At 47.1% G+C, this 21631-nt stretch overlaps 1 protein-coding gene across 1 annotated transcript in view; it reads right to left on the reverse strand.

The window, feature by feature from the left end:
* Positions 1 to 762: 762 nt before the first annotated feature.
* Pde10a (phosphodiesterase 10A) overlaps positions 763 to 21631 on the reverse strand; it is a 191835-nt gene continuing 170966 nt past the window's right edge. The window contains exons 17-22 of the mRNA XM_050135729.1: positions 20875 to 21030; positions 18679 to 18851; positions 13499 to 13610; positions 10891 to 10971; positions 8974 to 9062; positions 763 to 6117 (exon numbers count right to left, since the gene is read on the reverse strand). Coding sequence (XP_049991686.1) covers positions 6000 to 6117; positions 8974 to 9062; positions 10891 to 10971; positions 13499 to 13610; positions 18679 to 18851; positions 20875 to 21030 — 729 coding nt within the window. The 3' untranslated portion in view covers positions 763 to 5999. The remainder of the gene's footprint in view (positions 6118 to 8973; positions 9063 to 10890; positions 10972 to 13498; positions 13611 to 18678; positions 18852 to 20874; positions 21031 to 21631) is intronic.

The following is a 21631-nucleotide window of genomic DNA, read 5'->3' on the forward strand; positions in this document are numbered from 1 at the left end:
GAAACAGTCACCAACCACACACCCCTAGCCTAGCTAGCGGCAAAGTCGGGGTGTGGGATGTGTGCACACGTGTGTGTGAAACCCCAGAGGAAAGCCAGCCCCTGCCAGACAAGACAAGAGGGTGGGCGGGAGTACGGGAGTAGGAGACACGGCCATCTGCCTCATCTTGGGTTTCTGTGGCTGTCATCAACACTGCTACCAAAAGCAAGTTGGGGAGGAAAGCATTGCTTACGGTTTACAACTTTCAGGTCCCACTCCGTCCCCCAAGGAAGTCAGAACTCAAGCTGGGCAGGAACCTAGATGCAGGAGGTGATGCAGAGGCCACAGAGGAGTACTGCTTACTGGCTTGCTTCCTTCCCACGGCTTGCTAGGACCACCTACACAGGGGAGGTACCACCCATAGTGGGCTGGACCTTCTCACATAGGTCGTTAATCAAGAAAACCTCCTACACACTTGCCTACAAGTCAATTCTTAAGACATTTTCTAATTTGAGGCTCCTCTTCCCAGATAACTCTGGCTTGTGTCAAGTCACCAAAACACTAACAAGCAAAGGCCCTGACAAGATCAAGGAGCAGTGCACTTAATGTTTATACAGAGAGGCTATCCCCTGGTCCCTCTCCACAGAGACAGAGCATTTGACCGCTGTATTTGGGGCAGTCTGTGTTGTCTCCCAGTCAAGCAAGTGGCTGTGGGAAGAAGATCGGGGGCAGCCACTCAAAGCATCTGTCGTCTTCCCCACAAACGAGAGCAAACTTGAGAGATGATATTTTAAAAACTTTGTATTCAATTATTCACACCAAAGAATATCCATTAAAATTATGAACATTTCTAAATATATTTCATGTATCATACATATATATATACTTTATATGTATAATTACATATCCACAAAAGATTCCTTACTGCTTTAAGCATGTGAGTAGAGCAAAGATACAGATTTTGCAATGTAACACCCATATATGCATATATACTGGCTGTTTATTTACACCTTGTTTGAGTTATAATAAATGATTACTGTCCTATTATACAAACGTAACAGTAAAGGTTTTTAAATACAAAGACTGCAAATGAATACATGAAAAATTACACACATGTACAATATTTATAATTTATAAATGTAAAGATAAGACTTCTTTAAATTATTGCACTTACGCACTTTACAAAGATATTTTTTTAATGTCAGACATATAAAATCATCTTTTTGGAATTTACTAACTCATCAACTATAATAGTGTTGGATATTGTTAACTTGAAATTCTTTTCTTTCCCCTTCCAAAAGAGAGCCCATTAAGGCTTTGGCTGCCGACCCGTCCCCTGAGGATCAGTTGCTTGGACCTGTGCTCCTGTTCCAGCAGGCGTTGGCTAGCCAGGAGGCTGTCACCGTGACCTCTGAGGTGCCTTGGCTGGGTGCGGATGGAGAATCTCTTTTGTTCATGTGTTCATGTGGAGAAAGCTGTTCTTCTCAGGAAGAGTCCAGACGCTGCATTTGCCATTTGGTAAGTGTTTCACAGTGTTCTGGGCAAGGACATGGTGTTTAGACAGGCAGAGCGCTGTACAGAAACGCGTCTGTGCATCAGTCAACCACACTTCTCTTTGTACAGTAAATGAGCATGTAGCATCCACTCTATACAACAGACCACATGGAAACGCTACTCCCACACGTCATTTAGAGTCACTAGTCTAGATATAGCTTACGACTGGGGATTTGGGTGACCAAACCAGGAAGGAAAGTGGGGACACCCATGATAGAATGATATTTTAGGCAGGCTAGACAAAAACAAGCATTTGGGGATTTAAGTTACATTAGAGATAAAACATCGGCAAATGTATATTCCTGGAGATTAAGCACTGCGCTGTGTGTGCTGGTTCCTTGGCGGCAGACTATAGTCAGCTGTGGTTCCACGCTGGAGTTTGGGTGTGATCCTACGCCCCACTCCCCACCCCTGCCTCCTACCCCCCCACCCCCCACCCCCGCCCCGCCACAGGGTCAGTTCTAGGTGTGTTGTTTCGGTTGCAGAATCCTCACAGTTACGGTAACAGCAGGCAGACTGCTCACAGCTCACATGGCACCAACTTCCATGGCTGAGAAGGGACAAGTCAGGGGACCGCGGCAGTGTTTCTTTGGGTTCTAAGTGTGCTTTCCTTAGGAGACAGTAGCTTGGTTGTCCTGTGCTCCTCGTTGGCAACAAGAACACCTCCAGCATTTTTCTTTCTTTTTGTTCTGGCTTTGTCAATTTGTGAAATGCCTTAAATACTTTTATTGATCAAAGGGTACAGCTTTGTTTGAAGACAGTAAGAATGCTGTACTCCATTGGGCAGCTCTAATTTCAACTTAGTGTAAACAATGCCAAAGGGGGCAGCAACAAAAACTCACATGTGAAAATACAGCTGTCACGCAAAGGGGAACCACGGCTGGCGGTGCACATGCCTAGCTCGAATTTCACAATGACTGCCAGGTCAGACTGACGCCTGCAACAGGAGAAGTTGGGGACTGGATGAACAGCCTTCCTAGAATCCTCCTGCTCACTAGATCAGCAGAGCGCAAAGCAAACCACGCAGATTTGAAATAAACAGAGAGAAGTAGCCTTCAAAATCAGAGCCAGCTGAGGAGCCAGAAACCAAGAGATCCGTGCCTCTAACTGGAACCACAGTTCCCGACAAACAAGAGGAGCCCTACCTAAGTCACCAGGGTAGACATCAGTGACAAGGGATGACAGGACCCTGACAAACAAAGGTGGACTTACCAGGCACACACCCCTTTAAATGCTGCCTGTCCCTTACACTTGCCAAAGATGCAAGGCAAGCACGTGAGAGAAAGGGGGAAAGTTGGCTTTCAGAATAAAGGTAGGGGGCCAAGGCAGGGCACCTACTTCAGTCCTGTTAAAGCTGAGACCTTAATTTAGACCCAAGAGAGCAGCAACACCACACGCCAAGCTAAGCCCGCTGGAAGACCTGCTCAGTCCCTAAGGTGTCAGGCAGCAGCAGGCAGGCTGTGCCAACACATCTCACACATACATGAGCACAGTGAAAAAGCAGAGCTAACCAAGTGTGTATCAAATAAAAATGCCAACACAGGCTGAAAAGAAGAGCCCAACACTAACAGGGCAGATCCCTGACTGTTGTGGGAACGAGTCTCCTGAGATATCACAGTGGCAATCACCAGCGCGCTCTTCAAACCGGATGAAGCCGGGTGGAGCAGGACTCAACTTCTCTCTTCCTGTTTCTCACATCCTAGGAAGTGGGAAGCTGACAGCCACCCAGCTTTTCGCTGCTTCCTCAGCTGCTCATGCCTTTTATTTATTTTTTAACTAAGTTAGACAACTAATCCATGGTGACACAATTTTTAGGATTGGAGGTTCACCGCCCAGACTCAAAACACTCCACGTCGGTGTTGGCATGTACCTAGGTATTCGGGAACATTTTCCCAGATAAAAAGGTACCACAAAGTGTGGAAAGAAATTAAACAACCGCCACGACTCTAAAACTTGTGTGTTAAAATGATCATAAATAAAATAATTTCGGTAAATGGAACATTCTCTTTATCATATTCATTATTAGTCACTAAGTTTGCCTCAGACACTAATGAGAAATTCCTGGAAATCCTTGGTGGGAGAAAGCATGGTGAGAAAAGAGGTGGGAAAAACTCAGAGGCAGGATTCAAGTGTTTGTCTGCTAAACATACTTGCCAACACACACACACACACACACACACACACACACACACACTCTTGACTGCATGAATTCAAAAGCCAAATTATTAACTAAACAAGACTGCAACCTGGCCTCTCTTATTTTCGGCAAATCTATGCCTCCTGGGTCTCACACATGGTGAAAACAATCTTACAAACATCTTTTAGAAAATAATAATTTAAAAGGCCTTTAAAAAAATCAGCTATCACCTTTTATCCAAACTGCTTCTCATGTGGCTGTATTTCATGAGAGATTGTCCAGCCAGTAAATTCCCAGCAGGTTCCTCTGCACAACTGCCCCAGTAGAGGCCACACAATACAATATTCTTGGCTAGGTCAAACTGAGAGAGATTTCTGTAATATTCTTATTGCCACAGCCACCACGAAATGCTAAATCAGCCACAGAATTCCCACGTCCAGGATCCTTCTCCAAACTTGGGGACAGAATTCATGCATTCCTTCAAAATGCCAGAATGAAACAAGCATCCCAATGCTGCCCCTGCTGCAGCCCGGCTTCTAAGACAGATGATCTGTCAACGTGTGTGGGGAGAGCGGCTTTTGTTAAATCTAGTGCCGCGTGTCTGCATGAGGAAAGGACTTGCTACAGCCTTCTGCCTGTGAACACTTACAGAAGCCACACTTCCGTTCATGTCCTCATGTCCCAACATGGAAAACCACTGCTTTTGAATATGGGGGTGACTGTCATTTTTATAAGTGCTTGTTCCTTCCTTTCCTTTAGTCTCACGTGTGTGCCGTATGTACATCTGTGTGTTTGTGCCCACGCCTTGCGTACTACGTCACTGGCATCGCCTTTTACCTGATACGGTGAAATCAATGTCATGGAGGGGAGATGGTAGCTTTTCAGAAGCCCGTGGGGACAATTAGCACATGGTGTTAATATAAAATGAGAACAAGGTTTGTGTTTAGCCGCTCTGCTATAACATAAATCAATATGTAGAAGAAAACCCAATAGATTTTTGCTGATGCCAAGCTCCTGTAAGCAGTGGTGCGTACAGTATGGAGTGTATCAAAGCCTATCTCGAAAATGCGTTTCAAAGCAACTCTTCACCCTCCTGGCAGAGCCGTAAGAGAGCCGTTTGTTTCTGACCAGTCTCTGACTTCTCAAGACTCATTCACTAAGCCAGAACAACCAAGCACGGGTTCTCTGGTCTCCCTGACACCGTCCTGAAAATCCTCATGGCGTGAACCAGTGACTTCCTTAGAACACAGCAGGAAGGGTCCAGGAGCTCTGTCAGCTTCTCTAACTTCACCCAGCAGCAGGTACCAGACGGTCACACACAAGAACGAGTCACAAACGGGGATCTTTGTGGAGGACTCCGGATAGGAGCGTGGCAGAGAAGTCACGATCAAGGGTCAGCGTGGCGGCCCTGCACAGTGAGGGAGAGATTGCCATCCCAGGAGACTGAGGCTGCACTGTTGGTGCCTCTGAGGGGAGTGCGGAGTGGGATGGGGTGTCATTTGGAATAATCTTTCCATTTGGATGAGACTAAAATGCTGCCATAACACACAGTCAAAATTGAAAGGAACTGTTTGGAAATTTAACATATTATTTTACTCACAAGGTTTTTCTTGCTGCAGGAAATTCAGATGCCTTACTTTTATTTTCTCTGTGGCTAAAGTTGCCAAAGGCTACAGTCTACAGCAAGGGGAACGTGTTTTCATTCTCTGAAAGCTGAGGTTTTCGGATGCCGGGGATGTACCCTGTGTCTCCTTGACGAAGGGCAGAGGTCTGCTTCCTTAGGCGGAGCCAACTCACCTACGCGCCCCAGAATAAACTGAAAGAACACACCTAGTCTGCCTAAAGTCAACAACTTGGAATTCCTCAATTGCCTGCGGGATGTGACCCTTCATTACCTGTGTCCCAGGCTACAACAGGGAGGTCACATGTGGACTTCACTACAGGACGGGTGTCGTGTTTATAGCCAACGCCACCAAGCAGCAGTGCCCTAGAGGAGAAGCACAGAGCCAGGGTACTGACCACACCCTCACGGAAGGACCCGGACAGGAACCCCTCCTGTGGTCTCTGCCCACCTTCAAGGCCAGTGCATTGCTGGCCTGTTCACAGAGGTCATTAGGGAGTCGGGTGGAGCCACAGAACAGCTGATGTCTGAACACGGTGGAGCCCAAACAGCTCATTGTCCGAGGCGTGAGCGACAAGCAGGAAGTCCTCTGCTTCACGTATGTGATGGTACCTTCTGGGAGAGGTGTCCCCTCCCCCTTAAAAATAAAAGGGACGACGTGGAAGAAGCAGGATGAGGGTCGGCTGCTGGGCGGACATCTCGCCAGTATCAGTCATCAACCTTCACAGGCAGCTTCTCAGAGGGCTCCTTTCCAGCTGCCGGAGCTGAAATCCACAATGCAGTCTCCTCTCCACGAATCACCTTTTCCCACTGATTGAGATTGTCCCTAGGGACAAAGGACAGAGTTACAGATGTCATGGCCTTCTCAAAGCCATTCTAATGCTGACAGCCACTGGTGTGGGGTGGCAAGGCAAGCTCTTGCTACGTCTCTTCAGCAGTGAGCCCAAGAGACACCAGGGCACCGGGCACCTTGTTCCAAGGGCTCTAGGCTATGAGGACAAAAGCTGGGCTGGAACAAGGGTCGTGTTTACTAATTACTGAGGATGCAGTCAGAAAGAGTACCTAGGGCTCCTTGTCGGGGCTGATCCAGGCAAGAGGCAGCCAGGGGTGGCAGGTGAGAGTGAAGGATGTTACTACCCAAGTTATAGAGACCTTGGGAGGCAGTTGTCCTCTCCACAGTGCCTTTAATCTGAACAGCCTCTCTTGTGTGAAACATCTCAAATTCAATGGCATGGGCTTCCAAAACGTCCCACTGCAGAAGTACTCTGCTCTGGTGACCGTGTATCGGAGCCCCGTTCTACTGTCCTCTAATCTCTTCTTTCCTTGTCTTCAGCAGGTATGTCGCAGGCACATGGCCTCGCAACCCTGCAAAGGTGACAGCTTGCTGTGTGAGCCTGTCCTGTGAGCCCGTCCTGTGAGCCCACAATGTCAGCTCACCCTGTGAGCCTGGTGGAATTCTTTACACCCCACCCTGACTCAGCTTTGTTTTGCACAAAGTCAATGTCAGAAGGGAGTTTTATCAGTGGCAAGCACAAAATTTATACACAACACTACTAAAAACTCCCCTAACTTTCTTTTATTAGCAAGCATGCTAAAATACCTTGGGGTGTATGTGTGGGGTGGGGGTGGGGGCTAGAATCCTAAAACACAATGTAAGCCAGGTATCTACACCATAACATTGAGTATCATTTTCCTAGATCTTAGGGATTGTCTGACATATTGGCAAAAGACATACGCTAAATTTGGTAATTTCCTTCCTCATGTGAATAAAATATTCAAATACTGCGATAGCCTTTAAGAAATGATGTGGATTAGCCAAAGCTACTGCAGTCAGTCCTGTGCTCAAAGGTTTGACAGCTATGTACCCTGCCCACTCCTGAATATTTACCACAAAACATGGCGGCCCAGATAGGAAAGGGGGCTTTCAACTTAGCGTTGCCAAGTACAGGTGATGTGGCATTCCCCTGTGTATGCTGTACTGTGCTTTATTAGCATTTGTTAATTAAAAAAAAAAAAGCCGCTTTGGTCTACAGCAGGGCAGAATATAGCCAGGCTGGAAGAGATATATATAGAGAGAGTAGACAGAGCCAGGCAGATGCCATGTAGCTGCCGAAGGAGAAGGATGCCAAAACCTTACATGTAGGCCACAGCCTCATGTGATATACAGAGTAATACATATGGATAAATTTAAGATATAATAGCTAGCTAGGAATATGTTTGAGCCATTGACCAAACAGCGTTGTAATTAATATAGTTTCTGTGTGATTATTCGGGTCTGGGAGGCCAGGAAACCAATGCACAGTCTCCATCTATATACAGGCCTGGATGCAGATGAGTTGCTATCCCTACTGCCCTCTGATGTGAGTGCTTCAAGTTGATCCCTCTAGGGGCAAGCCATAGCCCAGGGAGGAGCCATCCCTGTAAGCCTCTGTGGATCAAGTCCCCATGAACTCCCAATGATTCGGGCCACCGAAGAGCAAGGAGATGGGGCCACACGCAGAACTATCCAGGCCTGGATGGAAGAAATGCCGTCTCTCAGATAGTTAAACAAATGATTTAAAGTGGCCTTCCTTGGTGGCTTTATTGGTTTGGTGTTTTAAACATGCTTCCACAGCAGAGGCTGGAGCACACCACGTTTGGGTTTTATCTGACACCTTCTGGCTAATGGCATGACCTCTTCTTTCCCTGGGGTCCACCCCAGCTGCCCAGCCTGGGCAAGCCTGAGCGATGAGAAAGCTTGGACACCAGTCACCTTCTGTTTGTCCAAGCGGGACTTCTCTTAAAAAGAAAATTAGAGCCCAGAGGTGGTGGCACACGCCTTTAATCCTAGCACTTGGGAGGCAGAGGCAGGAGGATCTCTGTGAGTTTGAGACCAGCCTGGTCTACAGAGTGAATTCCAGGACAGCCAGGGCTACACAGAGAAACCCTGTCTCAGAAAACAAACAAAAAGAGTTGGAATCTTTAAAAGTATCAGTGTTCTTATCTGAGCTGGGACCTAGGGAAAGGTGAGGCGGAGGGACCCTGCCACAGGACAGGTATCAGACGGAAGGGCACAGCACACCTGAGAGGAAGGGCATCCACCCGAGCTTTCTCCCCTCCCGCTCACGGTTCCTGCTGTGACTGAAGATGGGCCCCTTTCCTGACAGCCACCTGAGGAGACAGTGCGGGACTCTCCTCTGCAGGCTGACAGTGGCTCCCACTCCATCTGGGAGGAATGAATGTGTGTGCTCTCCCCATACACCACGTGGAGGTCACTGTAGGAGACACACGGTGACTGTGAGATTTGTGACTGGCATGTCTGAGTGTCTGCGGGCCACACACGGTGTCAGAGGCTGCATCAGCATAGACCACAGACAGGACATTCACAGGTCGAGAAGGGAGCCGCTTACAGAAAAAGAGGTTCATTGTCTTCAGGGAGACTCCTCATGCCTGGCTCACACAGAGCACAGGTAAGCACCCTACCCCGAGGGGTTCTCTGCACACAGCCCCTTTGACCTGCCCTGGTCCATGGCATGGGCTGCCAGGACCCCTGAACAGGGCAAATGGTTAGCACAGCAAGGACGCAAGCTGCAAATCAGAAAAAAAAAACTCACTATAAACTGAATACCACATACCCACAGGCCGATGGAGTGAGAAACCTCATGCAGAGTTCAGGATGGCTTTGACGGAATGCGGTGCTTACCTGCAGGCCTTCAGCAGCGGCTCCGTGGGCGGGAGGATCTGCGTCAGCGTGGTGTAGCAGGGAATGGCCACGGCATTGTAGAACCCAAGCTGCCACAGTGAGGTCAGGGAAACAGAGCAAGACCACTGTTAGGATGTGGATGCCCCCACTTTTCTGTCCCTAAAGCCTAAGTATGAAGTCAGTGGTTCTGCTGTATGCTACGTGTGCTGTTTGTGTCTATGTGCTGTGTGTGTGCTGTGTGTGTGCATGCTGTGTGTAGTATCTGTGCTGTGTGTGTGCATGCTGTGTGTAGTATCTGTGCTGTGTGTGTGCTGTGTGTGTGCTGTGTGTGTGCATGCTGTGTGTAGTATCTGTGCTGTGTGTGTTCTGTGTGTGCTGCGTGTGTGCTGTGTGCTATTTGTGTGTGTGTGCTATGTGTGGTACCTTGTTGTGTGTGCTGTGTGTATTCATGCTGTGCATGCTGTGTGTGTGCAGTGCTGTGTACTATGTTCTGTGTGCTGTGCCCTGTGTCTGATCAGTGCTATCTGCTCTATCTCCTGAGCCCTGAGCAGACCAGTGCTGAGTGATTGACAGTGCATTCAGATAAATGCCAAGAATACCTGCACACATTCCTAACACAGAGCAGCCACTTACATCCATGGGAGTTAAAACTTCAGTGAGTTAAACAAGTTCAAGAAGTCAGGCTTGAATCCAAGGCCTGTTAAGGTCCTGTGTGAATTTGATGCTGCCCTCTAGACATTGCAAAGTCGGGGGCCCATAGTCCTTCACCTGCCCAGTACTCTTCCAGCTTAGCATGCAAGGGCAGCTGACGCCATTTCTGGTTTGCTTTCTTTAGCCTTGTGCCATCCCCACACTCCTCACTGGTGCTCAGTGATGCTCTCCTAGCTCAACATTCCCCTCTCTCTAACAGTGAGACCTCACCATCTACCAACCAATGCTACCCCAGGCTACCTAGTGAAGGGCAGAGGCAGATCACTGTGGGGCTGCCCTCCACTGATGAGCCCCACTTCACGACTGACCAATGAGATGGCACAGTGGCACCATCGACTCCCTAGGTTAGCCCAGCAGCTTCTTGAGAATCACAACTCCAGACGCATCCGAGAGCAGAAGCGGCAAGAGGCCTACGTGGTTCGATTTCACTGTCTCCTACTGTAATGCTCACAGTCTCCACGCATGAGCAATGCTTATACGTTTCCACTTTGGAAATGGGTTTGAGATGGAGTCATGTCTGCAGTACAGGTAGGCCTTGAGTTCATGACACCTGAACTCATGAAACTCCTGCCACAGGATCCTGGGCTTATTTTTAAATACATAGCTTGTGCAGGTATTTTCTTATTCTAAATATGAGCAAGGAGTCACTAAGCTAGAACACCCAAGAAAAAGATTATATACTGGGGAAGAGAGTACTTCCCTGTTGTGATAAAACAGCTTCACAGTGATCAGTTTGGAATTTAGAAGAACGGGAAAAAATTTGTGGGTCTCAGACATATTTAAAACTCACTCATGCTACAAAATGAGTTACTCTTTTGGTAAAGCTCAACCTATTTTAAAACGAACTATTTTTTCTAATTGAGAGTCCTAAAACAGAACCCTTTTGGGAAAAGAATCTGTTACAAATGTTTAGAAAGACTTTTTTAGGTCCCTTCCTTAGCGACAAGATGTATTTCAAATAATTGAATAGCCAAATGTAAAACGGTGGAACAGAAGCAGCAGTGGAGGGAAGAGGGGAAGGAGTAGACACCCCAGAGTGTGCAGGACCCCCACAGGTTCACACAAACACGGGGACCAGACAGAACACACTAACAGTGAGCTCTGGGTTTGAGACCCATTGACAGAGGGTTCAGAACCACCAAGTTCCATAGATAGATGACGGACAGAGAGACAGACAACCACACAGACGGCTCTTGGTCTTCATACCTGTCCTTGCGGGACTTCATCTCGCTTGTCTCTGTCCATCATGGGAATGGGCTGAATTCCCAGCTTCTTCATTTCATCTCCCTGCAGTAGACAGGAAGAGGTGACCCGTAGTTTTCAAATAGTCATACAAAATTTGGGTGTTAATGAAAACTTCCTTTAAAATGACTCTTGCCCCAAGAGACATGGTGTCAAAGCAATGGCCATCTCTGTGTCCCTGTACTGTGCTCTGAGATTCTTCTCTGCCAAATTACTAGACACCGGAACATCTCCTCTGGTGCCACTGCAGAGCCGCGAATGGCAGGAGGGGTGATGGGCCTACAAAGGCATCATGGCTGCCCTTGCTTCTTTCTCAAATGGTTCTTCCTTTGTGTGAAATGGGTGATGGCGGGGGGATGATAAGCAGTTTGCCAAAAGGGTCAGCGGGGATCCAGGACAACAGACACATAGCCTGGTACCACATTCCTGATGTAAGTGGTTGCTGTAGTGGACTTGGGGATGGGCATTTGTGTCATTCCACTTAGTCCTCTAGAAGTACTACAAGATGCACACAGCGTCCTTACAGCTCCTACAGTCACTAGACACAGCGTCCTTAGGGCTCCTATAGTCACCAGACACAGTATCCTTACAGCTCCTACAGACACTAGACACAGTATCCTTACAGCTCCTACAGACACTAGACACAGCATCCTTGCAGCTCTTACAGACACTAGACACAGCATCCTTGCAGCTCATACAGACACTAGACACAGTATCCTTACGGCTCCTACAGACACTAGCTTCTGTTCCCTTGAAACCTGTTGAAGTATTCTTAATGATGCACACGGAGTCATTTAAGTCAACTTTTTTTCTTCAGAAACCAAACCTAGGACCTGTTAGTGAGCCATTAGTGGCTAGACCCCTCACTCTATGCCCTAAAACTTGTCCTGTAGCACCCAGGTCCCCAAAGCACCAGTTCTTCAGCTCCCCGCTTTGCATGCAGAAACTGGTGGTCTCATCGCTTTCGTCTCTAACCAAAGGAGGGAAAACTACCAAGTTCCTGCTCAGGACGCTGTCAGGAGTCTCAGAGGGGAACACATTTCTAGATAAGCAACCTCAGCGCGTGCTTAGAGCCAGATTAATGCTGACAAGGAAACCCAGTGACAGGCAGGCTCCTAAGGAGGACTTCAAGGACTGTGAGGGGCAGAGGCAGGCTATGGCAGGGGGTGCAGGGGTGGAGATCTGAAGCCAATGCTGGTGGAGGATTTGACATGGGGTGCTGATGCCCAGAGCTACGCTAAGGGCCAAGCAAGGGTACTCTGGGACTGTATGACCCAAGACTGCATTCTGCACGGCTGCTCTGAAAGGCACAGGTGAGGAATGTGGCGGTGGGAGGGGTAGAGTAGGAAGCAGCAGTAGCAGTATGGTGGGGAGGAGAGGAGACACTGGACTTCAGGAGGTTAAATCAAATGCCAGGGCCTGGAGACTATTTGGGGCTCCTCCCAGGGAGGACAAGGTCCTAGAGACTGGGTAATCCATGGGGAGTGTGCAGGGAGGAACCTACACTCCGTGTCTGCCACATCTTCATTCATGGCTTAGAACACAACTGTAGTCGGTAAAGGATGATCTGCATGGTGTGTAAAAATGAGCGGAACAGTAGCCCAGTTTCCCCAGGCGGTGTTTCAGGACGTGCTGTAGTCACAGGAACAACCACAACCACACAACCACACAACTGACCTGACTGGCAAGGAAGGATTGGGCCAGGGGATCTCACTTTCATTAACTAGGCTTTGACAGCTTCTGTTACATGGTAAAACAAAGTGAGTGAATGTGTGTGTGTGTGTGTGAGCGCGCACGCGCATTCACACATGTACGTGGGGGGGGCCTGGAGCAGCGGTTCTCAACCTTCCTAATGTTGCGAGCCTTTTAGTACACTTGATCCATGTTGTGGTGACCCCCCCCAACCACAAAATTAACTTTGTTACTACTTCATAACTGTAACTTTGCTACTGTTACGAATCATAACGAAAATGTTTATGTTTTCCAATGATCTTAGACAACCACTGTGGAAGGGTGGTTTAACCTCAAAGGGGTTGAGACCCACAGGTTGAGAACAGCTGCTCTAGAGGCTGGCTGCTCTGTAGAAGACAGAACCTGAGCTGTCCTGGGAACACACTGATACTGTCTTATGCTAGGGTCAAACAAGGATGACTCTCCCCAGGTCCTCACGGGCGGCAGATACAGCCCAGGGCTTCGGAGCCCTCAATACCCACTGCACATGTAAAGCAATATCCACTAGTACATTTCCCAGTGAGCACAGGTCAGCTGTTGAGAAAGGGAAGTTGCTGCAGCAATGCTCACTGAGCATGCTCTCACACTCACTCTTCCAGTGGGGATCAGGGGATCTGCCCTCAGTCGGGTAGGCTGGGATAGAGTTCTCAGCACACAACGATACTCCATGAATTTGTCATGCTATGTGACTGACCACGGGTTTCCAAGGCAACTATGAGCATGACCAATCAGGTCTTAGGCAGACTGACTGGCCACGTGTTTCATTCATTCGTTCATTCACTCATTCACTTATTCGTTGACATTGGTAATGTCTAAGTTAATATAAGAATCAAGGACATACCTCAGCCCAGAATTCTGCATATATATCATTTGCTGTCAATTTTGTAACTGGCCATAGTTTCGTCACAGAACAAAGATCGCAGGCAGTCATCATCAACCCAATTACACGGTCTCTGGAAGATAATATAAAACTGGTGAGTGCGGTATTTGCGCTTTGCCTGGAGACCTATGGGTGGGTGGGGGGGGGTGCAGGCATCATCAGGAGTAAGGCTTGCTGGTGCGACACTTCCCAATGACAGAAAAAGCATTAAGAATCAGAACCACGTAGTTTAGCAGGTGGGACAGCAATGTGGACTTAAAGGGCAAAGTGGCTTTAGATGTGACATCGGGTTGTACAGGAGCGCGTTCTGAGCTCCTGGTGCCTCGCTATCCCTGCTGGAGCAAACGCAGCAGGCAGCAGTTACCAGGTTGTCTAGCCTTCCTCAGAGCTATGGGCCAAGCTTTCACTTCACAGACCTCTGCAACTGTAATGTCACCTGAACAGAAAACCTGCCCTATACTTTCATCCTACAACCACCAAGTCTGAGACGTACAAAAATACTCAACTTCTTCAAGGGAGAAGTCACATGACCAGGTCCGAGGAGGACTTGATGCATGCAGAGTGGGGTAGACCATGTTCCTCCAGGCTATGCTATTTAGCTAGAACTTGTTCAGACTCAAACTTTGACAAAGAAAGGGGTTTTCTGTTTAGCTTCTTGGCCTCTGCAGTGATACACTACTTGCGATTTGTACGCAAGTACAGATAAATCTTTTCTCTTAAAGAAAAATAGTAATTGCTTAAAAGTTCAAAGAAACATATTGCCGGCAACTTTACTGGGTTTTCTCTGGTGATACTTAGTTGTGAAATGAAGTCATAAAGATCCTTCATCACCTGACATGCAGAACTGTGTCAGAGGTGAGACACACTGACACTTCCCGCTCGCAGGTATTCGGTGAGGTCTGAGGGACACAGGGCTACCAGCAGATTTCTCCACTGGGGACACAGCCTGGACTGGTGGACATGGTTTGTCAGGTCATCTGTCAAGGTCGTAGAGACTCTCACGCAGTTCTCACTAGTTTCCCGAACTCCACATCATAGGGTGCTGATTGCCATCAGTCCAGTTCCTGTCTTACTCACCGACCTCCATAGTCTGGCTTTTTTTTTTTTTTTTTTTTTTTTGGTTTTTCAAGATAGGGTTTCTCTGTAGTTTTTGGTGCCTTTCCTGGAACTAGCTCTTGTAGACCAGGCTGGCCTCAAACTCACAAAGATCCTCCTGCCTCTGCCTCCCGAATGCTGGGATTTAAAGGCGTGCGCCACCACCGCCCGGCTCACAATCTGGCTTTTTTAAGGGGACATCCCGAGGCCTTTTTTCATCTGCTACTGGTCAGGGCGGATAACTGAGAGACGCTTGGCAGTCATGTATGGTCACCCGGCATCCCAAGTAGATGCCACTTCAAGACCCAAGTAGTTTAAAGTGACCAGAGAAATCTACAATTCTCTGGCTCCATTGATTTTTAGAAAAAGAAGAGCATTTTTGAATTTGGGCTTCTAAAGAATTAATTTACTAGACAGACGGAGAACATGAAAACTAGCCTTATAGTTACAAATAATTCTTTCATGCAATTTAAGTGAGTCAATCTCATTCGATGTATTTTCACCCACACCCCAACATTTTTTACAACCCAATATTTTTTATGTTAAGTAGTATAATAAGGTTTAATCTGAAAAAAATTTCTCATATCGGAACTCTGTAAAAAGCGGTGTTAATAGCACTGGGCTTTGTAAATGTGTAGACCCTTTCCCACAGAAAACATCCTCACACTTAGAACTGTCAACATTATTGAGACAACACATCGCAAAGTCGTTATTTTATTGCTCATGAGGAAGTGTGAAGCCTGGAAATTTGGCATGTAACCGTATTAAGTATAATTACTGTTTTTATTCACAATTATAAATCAGCTAGATGGTCATGACCACTCAGAGATGCCAGAACGGATCCTTATTCTGTTCGTGGATGTAATTAGACCTCAACCCTGAAGGGGTTCCCGCCAGCAGCTGCAGCTGCGCCCTGTGGGGTTCCTGCAGGAAGCATTCCCGGTATAATCTCAGGGTGACCAGTCTATCGCTGCAGACCTCAGAGGGAAAGCTGAAAGCAACTCAGACAACAATGTGCTCATGGTCCCCTAGTAACTTCAAACACATTGGCCTGCTCATTTAATCTAGCAATTCTGGATCCTGCATAATAAGACAAACTCTGCTCTCATAGAAACTTGTAGTTGGGAAAGGCAAATAACCCATAAATATTATCCAAAAAATGACACTGTGCTTTCCTTTCAGGTAAACAATTAAATGTAATACTAAAATGTCAATAATTTGGAAGATCTACAGCAGATTACCATTTGCTTCTGAAACACTCACAGGAAGGGGTGCAAGCCTGTGATGTCATGTGACTCATTCCATAAGATGAAAGCCAATACAGATGGACTGCAGGGGAGCGGACGGTTGGCAGAGATGCTTCGGGAGACCTCCCAGGTTACAACACTCTTAACATCGTCAACACCGTGGGGAAACTGAACTAGCCATTAAGTGACACTGATTTAATGCATCAAGAGGAAATACAAATATAACTCTATTAATTTAAGAATTCAGAGGGAAATATAAAAATTGAGCTATAAAACGCACAAACACGTATGAAGTGTTTGCATGGCTGTGGGGTTGGAGAAGGGCAAGTAACTGATGTGTCTTCATGATCTGAGGTTTCTTTGTTCTTAACAGAGAATCTAGGGCTAGAGAATCACTCAGTAATAGAGGGTTTCCCTGGCATGTGTGAGGCCCTGGGTTCCACCCTCAGACCACACACACACACACACACACACACACACACACACACAGGTCGGACAATGATTTGTTCACAAGCAAGCGTTGTGGACAGACAGCACAGCAGGGCACGCGGAGGTCAGCGAGTGTGAGATGCTTTGGGGCAGCAGACAAGAGCACATGGATCAGGTCTCTTTTCACCCCCCTGTGAGAATATGGGGGAATTCCTACCTTGTCTGTTTTAAAGCTTAATGTATGTATATTTCTAGCAATATATGCCACATATATACTTAATTTTTTTATTTCATGTCTATCAGTGTCTTGTCTGTGTGTGTGTCTGTGCACCATGTGCCATAGAGGCCAGAAGAAGACAATGGAAAACTGGTTTTGAGCTGTCACGTAGATGCTGGGAACAAAACTCAGGTCCCCTGTAAGAGCAGTCAGTGCTCTTAACCACTGAGCCATCTCTCCAGTGCTATGCTATATAATGTTAAGGGTCCACAGGCTTAGGAAAGATCACATGAGCAAAGTTTATTGTATCACTGTTTACAATTTACAATGGCAAAGTCTAGAAACTATCACCATCAATCTGGAGAAGGTTTCTAAACCTTTACAACTATTTATGTTAGATTGTGTTATAGGATTTTTTAAAAAAGATAAGCTCTGCAATGTTTGTCAATTTTAATATTTGCAAATTTTAATTTGTAATATTTATGTTGGAAACAACCTAAATGCTCCTGCACTGAAGGCTGGATAAAGAAGATGTGGTATATTTACACAATGGAATACTACACAACGGGGGGAAAAGATAACAATATCTTGAAATTTGTGGGCAAACGGATGGATTTAGAAAACATCATATTGAGTGAGGTAACCCAGATCCAGAAAGACAAATATAATATGTGCTCATTCATAAGTGGCTTTTAGACATAAAGCAAAGAAAACCAGCCTACAAAGCACAGTCCTAGAGAACCTAGACAACAAAGAGGACCCTAAGAGAAACATACATGGATCTAATCTACATGGGAAGCAGAAAAAGACAAGACCTCCTGAGTAAATTGGGAGCATGGGGACCATGGGAGACAGTAGAAGGGGAGGGAGGGTGGAAGGAAGCAGAGTGGAGAAACACATACAGCTCAATAAAAACAATTAAAAAAAGGACCGGCTCTGGCATAGGCACATTTGGAGGAGAAGGCACATGGATGGGCACACACCGCAGGCACACTGTGCACACCTCTGGAGAAACAATGGGGTGATGCCAGAGCAAGCTCGTGACATCCGGGTAAAAGTGAGACTGTCGCTCTCTTTCCTGCTCGGGTTTCTTCACTCGGAAGATTGTTGAGACAAACAAGTATCACCTTTAAAACTGTCAACCAACACAAACCAGTCACAGCTAATGTGTGCCACCAACACAGAGGCCCATATGCATTAAGCATGAAAAATAGACTTTCAATTTGCTGTTTAAATTTTCTATAATGACATATTAATTATTGTGACTATTTGGTGAATATATCCAAGAAAAAAGTAGAAGGATGGGTTTCTGAAAATAAGCATTCTTCAGGAGGGTCGAATATCCCTCCAGAGGTGCCATAAAGAGAATGTAAACAAACTCCTCTTCCTGCACAGGGTGTGGGCACAAGAACCACACACACTGTGGGCCGAGGCGACTTGAAGCACACTGCCCTTGTGAGCATCAGGGAGGCAGAGTGAGAGGAATGAGAGGCACCTTGGGGCTTTACCAACAGTGGCTCAAGTCGTCCTGGAGAGGCCTTGCTGTGTGTGAAAGAAAGATGGCCTCCCGCATTGTTCCTCTGAAAGATAGATATATTGTATATACATTTCGAGGCTTGCAGAATGTGGGCGTGCCCTGGTGTGAGGGGAGCTTGCTCAGCTGCTGCTGAGCTGAGGCGCACACATCCTTATAAAGACATCCTTTACTCCTGCGAGCTGGGCTCCAGTTCTACCCATTTGCTAAGAGCCCAAAAGCCGAGACCATCCGCTAGAAAGAAATCTAAGACCAGGTCTGGAAGGATCCCAGAAGAGACAGGGATGGAACCAGTAAGTAGCTGTCCTTGCACCTTAGGATAAAGATGGCCTCATGGAGGAGAGACTGACTGGATACAGTTAATCACAACATGGAATCTGAGGCAGGTGAGAGACTCACACCACACTGGGCCTGAAGCTGAGTCCACTCTGCAAACCATCCCCTGGAAAAACAGTGGAACCACCACCAAAATGCACGTCCGCAGAGGCATGCCCTCCGTGTGTTCTCCGCTGAACACACACATACATACACACACACACACACACACACACACACACACACACATTTACAGTTCTTGGCTCACACATCAGGCTCATAGCATCAGCCAAGCTGTCCTTACCGATGCGACTGGTTGTGGAGGTTCAGCGACCCCGTCTGGTACATCTCCTCCAACTGCTTCCTGTTCCCAAAGTACAGGGCGAGGTCAGTGGCGATGATGGCTTTGCGGATGATCTCCAGCACCTGCTCGTACTCGCTGGAGCTCAGGGTGGAGAAGATGTTGTGCCCTTCCAGCTACAGAGAGACCAGAGGAAAACCACCAGTAGCAGCACACCTAGCCTCAGGGCATCTTCCACTACTTGGAAACAGTATGGACGGACAACAGTGCCAAATGTCACTGCAATGACAAGTTTGGGGAAACAAAGGGACTGTTTCGTTGTCGTGACAGAGCAATTGCTTATGTGGACGATTTTATCTATAGGATACCACGTGGTGCCACAAAACACAAGTGGCTTTACTGTGCCTTATTTCCGTGTGTTTTTATAGTGATGGACATAGGAAATATAAAGTAACGAAGTTACCAGCAGCCTTTTCTTTTGGACCTGTTAATACTAGTAATTTCATACTGTACTACAACTCATGCTTAGACAATCATCTATATACTCAACCACTTTAGGTCACACTGTATCTAGCAGCCCACTTTCCTGGAACTCACAAGAAGCAGACACGTTAGGCACAGTCGCTGAATGTACAAGAGTACCCAATTGAAAGAGAAAAACCTCAAGAGGCAAAAAAGAAACCCAAGAGGTGTGGACACTGAGGAACTCAGCAATAACTAAGAGGGGTATAAGGCTGTGCCTCCAGACTGTGTGGAGGTATCATGACATGACATTACCAGGGAAGGAATGCCTACACCAAGCCAGAAAAAACAGGACACCCTGGCTGCAGCCGAGAGTGTAAATTGGGATTGCACATGGGTAGTAGACACTGTGGCTCTACTGTAGGCAGAAGCCATCCACAAAAGACTTGGGCGTCAAATATAAACCAGGAAATTAGAGAAGGGTCATGGGTGGGAGCATGTATTCATAGATGGTGGGAGAGCAGACTGTGGATTAAATCAAAGTCGGGTGCTGGGGTGCAAAGGCTTAGGCATGGAGGAACACAAGGGTATGGAAGAAGTCAAGGGCTAGCCCAAAGGAAAGTGTGATGGTTTGAATGAAAATGGTCCCCATAGGCTCACAGGGAGTGGCACTCCTGGGAGGTGTGATGTTGTTGGAGTAGGTGTGGCCTTGCTGGAGGAAGTGTACCACTGGGGGTGGACTCTAGGGATTCAGAAGCCCCAGTCAGGCCAAGTGTCTTTCTCTGTCCTGATACCTATCTCCTGAATCCAGATGTAACTCTCAGCTGCCTCTCCAGCACCATGTTGTCCACACACCACCATGTTCCCTGCCATGATGATAACGGACTGACCCTCTGAAACTGTAAGGCAGTGCCAATTAGATGCTTTCCTTTATAAGAATTGCTGTGGTTGCCAGGCAGTGGTGGCGCATGCCTTTAATCCCAGCCTGGGTGCCCAGTGACATAGGTCTATTGTCAGCAGACTTAGCAAGTGAAGAACTGACATGCTTTTCTTATGGTGATTTGTATAGTAACCTGGTTAGACATCTGCAACTCTGACCTTGTTCATAGCTGTAAAGGTTATAATCTGTTGACAATAGGCTTTTCATCTAGTTTAAACTTGCTTTGAGGTCAAATTGTATGCAGTTAGTCTGAGCAAAAAACAACAAAGCAGGCTTTTCCATGTCCACAGCCCTCATGGGACAAACAGATCTAGTTATGAAGCATGCCCCAGCACATATTCTCTATACCAAAATTATATAGCTAAGTGAAAAGTCATCTTCCTGACCATCCACAGATATATGTGCCCATAGGGTCTCACATACACATCACGTGAGATGACACACTACAGTGCAGGTGTTGGGGAGACACCAAGCTGCTCTAACAAGAGTGAGCCGCAGTTCCCAGAGTCGATGACCCTACAGGCCTTGTCTTGGCAGGATTAGCCTCCATCAGACTCAACGGTCTGGTGGGCTGACATCTGAATTTATCAGTTGCCATATGCTATATATTTCTATGGCCTCCGACAGAAGATACCACACACTGGCTATGGGATATAGAGAAACCAACCTTGGATGCTACATCCTAAAAAACTACTTGCAATTGCATTAAAGATAATACAGCACAGTAGGCTGCAGCTGCCGCCTGCACAGCGCATTGTGTAGACCACCCCCGCCAGCACTGCAGCTTGGCACCTTACCTGCAGGATGGACACCGTCTGGGAGAAGTGGTGCTGCTCCATGGTGGAAGTGGAGTACAGTGCTGCCAGGGGGTGGTCGAATTTCTGAAGGTAGCTATTACTGAAGCCCCTGTGGTCCAGGTCATGACACAGGCATGCGATTAGCAGGCCTTTGCGCTTGAAGAGATAACAGAATGTGGATATGTTTAAGACATGGCAAGGGGACACCTGGGAGACTCCCAGGTTACTCACATTATATTCATTTCTGCTACTGATACATACAAATTCGTAGGAATCTTTGGAATCACACACTTTTGGGGGATCCTGTTCTTTGTTTTCCTGCATGTGAACCTGACAAGCCAAATGCGTTTTCCTCTTGAACTCTGGAGAAGGGGCAGGAGCTATCAAATGCACCAAAGTCTCACTGGCAAGCTCAGTCCTGCACGGGGCAGGCAGCTTGGGTTTCTCCTGGTTCTAATAAGGCCATTGCCATTTTCAGCCAATACACACCACATGCAAACACAGGACAAATGAAAACAGCACACTGTATTGGAATAAGAAAAATGCTATGAAACCAAAGGGAGGTAAACTTATACTGAAGAGAGCAGCCTGGGCCAGACCCAGCCAAGAGCCAGACAGCAACAGAGCCCTGTGAGAAGAAGGGAGGAGGCAAGATGGGGCTGAAGGTCATGGTCGAAGAGCACGCCTGAGTTGGGTCAGGAGCGTGCTGGAGACCTAGGGCAGGGCACAGGGTCCTCACACAATGTCATATTCTAAA

Source organism: Alexandromys fortis, unplaced genomic scaffold, assembly GCF_014885135.2.
Source record: "Alexandromys fortis isolate MF-2015 unplaced genomic scaffold, M_Fortis_MF-2015_v1.1 scaffold_23, whole genome shotgun sequence".
Taxonomy (NCBI): Eukaryota; Metazoa; Chordata; class Mammalia; order Rodentia; family Cricetidae; genus Alexandromys; species Alexandromys fortis.